Genomic DNA, 2636 nt, shown 5'->3' on the forward strand with positions numbered 1-2636 from the left:
CACTGATGGTGTGAAGACATAATTGAAATCAAGTCTTCAAGTGGGAGAATTGTTAGGTAAGATTTTATTTAATTGGGTGGGACCCACATTAAATAAAATAATAATAAAATCTTTTCCCACATCGAATTGTTGATAAAGTTGCTGGAGAGAATTAGTTATAAATAGAGCTCAATTCCTTCAGTTATTGTATCCCAAAATTAAAAGCTTTTTAGCTTTGATAAAAAAGAGAGTGCATAGAAAAAAAGAGTGTATTTTTTTCTTGAGCGCGGGAATTCTCTTGTGTGAGTTAGAGAAATTATTTTCTCGGTATACTCGGGTTGGGAGTGTGAGAAATATTGAGTGTATTGGTGTATACACTTGTTGTAATATTTCTTCCAGTTATAAAAGTTGCAGTGCTCCGTGGACGTAGCCTATATTGGGTGAACCACGTAAATCTTTGTGTTCTTGTTGGTTATTTTATTCCGCAATTATTGGGTATTATCATCGTGGTCGGCATCGCTTGGGTGTAATTCCCCAACATGATACGTATCAAGAGGTTGAAGGTACATACCACATATATTAGCATTATTCATCATCATACAATACAAAATCTAACATCTCTATGCTATGTCTTGAGTCATCCAGAGGGTTTGGGCTATACTAGATTTCATTGTGTGCGTTTGAAGATATATGAAGTTGAAGTCCAAATCAAATTTCTCCATCCCAAAGTTCCTCAATTGTCTTGTAAGGGCCGCGGACTGATCTGTAATCCAATCCAAGACATACTTTGCCTTGTGGGATTTTGCTAATCTTATCAACTTCTTCACTACTTAAAGACCACCCTAATATGTCTGCATTTTGCTCCATTCTCTCTTTATTAAAACTCTTCACCAACAATCCAATTCCTTGCTCATAAGCCCATCTCAAGCAAACCTGTGTTATCCGTCCCACAAGATTCGTAGTTGAAACCAAAAGTTGTAGCCAAAAAGGAAAAGGGAATGGGAATGAAGGGATGGGGTGTCACAAGAGGAAATTTTATATCATGATGTTAGTAATTATTTTGCATCAGTTTTCGTTTTACAAAAATAATTTACAAAATTTTGAAGATTTTAAACCTCAGGCCTATAGGCTTTAGTGTATTTTACCTGAGCTACAGTCTTCCCTTTGGCCTGGGCTATTTGCTTGAGCACTTCTGATTCCAGAACTCTTTCTGTCCCATAAAATGTTCCAACCGATCCTAAAGTAGAATAAGCAACAACAAGAATTCCCCTATCCTTGCAGAATTCTCTCAGCTTCTTTTGTTGCCAACATGGATTCACCTCAACCTGTCAAATTCAACACTTTCTAGTCAATCATTTCATCATCTTTAAAATTTCAATAACAATATTCTCCAATCTTAAATTTTGTGATCTCAATAACTTGGTTTACAGCAGGTGGAATCTTCGCAATGTCCAAGATTTCCTGAAGCTTCCTGCAAGAAAAATTGCTGACTCCGATAGATTTTGTAAGGCCAGTTCTTTGGCACTCTTCCATGGCTGCCCAGACCGTGGCAAAATCCATAGGAAGAAAGTCATCTTCTTTAATGGGATACTCCATTTTTCCAGGCTTAGCACTCACAGGCCAATGTATCAGATACAAATCAACATAACCCGTATCTAGATTTCTGCAAATTTTGCAACACAGAGGAAAAAAATTCCATAACAGTTGACTCCCATACAAAAACTAAAAGACAAGTATTAAAAGCATTTACTACTTGAGGGTTTTCATTAGTGCTGGGAGAACATATTGGCCATGAGCATCATTACACCAAAGCTTAGAAGTGATAAATAGCTCTTCCCGCGACTTGATCAGGCCCCTGTTTACAGCTTCAACTACGGCTTCTCCAAGAGGTTTCTCTGAATTATACAGTGAAGCAGTGTCAAAATGCCTGTAACCAACTTGGATGGCTTCTAAAACAGCTCTCTTTGTGGTTTCCGAATCAACAGGAGGATCAGATGCTGTTCCAAATCCAAGAACAGGTATCTTTCCAGTGCCTGAATTCAGATTGATTTCTGGGATAGCTAAGATGATTGGATTGGCATCCATTTTTGGAGGCTGAGGTGAGCATGTTATTTAACTTATATAGTTGACAAGTCAGTTTTACTTGTTCATTTTCTATTTTGCCTTGTGCTGGTTGGAATCTTATACATTTTTATATAAGAAAGTATGAAACATAAAACACAACAAGCCAAGTAATATATATGCGTTGTATCATAAAAATATAAAGTATAATATTATGAGACTGTGGTTTAATGGTAATACGACAAGCGGCATGGAAATTGTTGGAAAGTTCCATTTTCTCGGTATAATGGTTTAAAGTTAAAGATACATCATATATCATTATATTGCCCCTATTCCAAGATTTTCACCAACATTTCCCATTAACCGATAAGATATTAAAACGAATAAGGTTGGAAACGGAAGTGAAGAATGGTAGGATGGTAAGAAAGAATTGCTATTATTAAGAAAATCAAAAGATGGCATCTGGTTTATATTCACAAACAACAATCAAATGAATTTTCTACTCTTTACATATATATTCACAATACAAACTCTAAATAAAAAGTAATAAAACTAACATCGAAACAACTCCAACTCACAACAAGTCTCCAGATATA

At 35.9% G+C, this 2636-nt stretch overlaps 1 protein-coding gene across 2 annotated transcripts; it reads right to left on the reverse strand.

The window, feature by feature from the left end:
* Positions 1-524: 524 nt before the first annotated feature.
* On the reverse strand, positions 525-2190 carry LOC140979302 (non-functional NADPH-dependent codeinone reductase 2-like). 2 transcript variants are annotated; one of them, XM_073444646.1, is made up of 4 exons: positions 1733-2190; positions 1408-1642; positions 1125-1304; positions 525-912 (listed from the first exon to the last, which is right to left on the reverse strand). In XM_073444646.1, the coding sequence occupies exons 1-4, from the start codon at positions 2062-2064 to the stop codon at positions 688-690; spliced, it is 972 nt and encodes a 323-aa protein (XP_073300747.1). In that variant the 5' UTR covers positions 2065-2190; the 3' UTR covers positions 525-687. The 2 variants fall into 2 exon arrangements, with proteins under 2 accessions (XP_073300747.1, XP_073300746.1); XM_073444645.1 differs by having other exon boundaries at positions 1399-1642; positions 1733-2174.
* Between the last annotated feature and the right edge of the window lie 446 nt (positions 2191-2636).

Source organism: Primulina huaijiensis, chromosome 6 (assembly GCF_012295235.1).
Source record: "Primulina huaijiensis isolate GDHJ02 chromosome 6, ASM1229523v2, whole genome shotgun sequence".
NCBI classification, from domain to species: Eukaryota; Viridiplantae; Streptophyta; class Magnoliopsida; order Lamiales; family Gesneriaceae; genus Primulina; species Primulina huaijiensis.

What these genes read in the sequence shown, in the direction of transcription:
- LOC140979302 (XM_073444645.1), bottom strand. Translation starts at nt 2,064, where the DNA reads ATGGATGCCAATCCAATCATCTTAGCTATCCCAGAAATCAATCTGAAT. An exon ending in GCACTAATGAAAACCCTCAA is followed by an intron (nt 1,643 to 1,732) that starts GTAGTAAATGCT and finishes CAAAATTTGCAG; the next exon opens with AAATCTAGATACGGGTTATG. An exon ending in AAGGGAAGACTGTAGCTCAG is followed by an intron (nt 913 to 1,124) that starts GTAAAATACACT and finishes CGGATAACACAG; the next exon opens with GTTTGCTTGAGATGGGCTTA.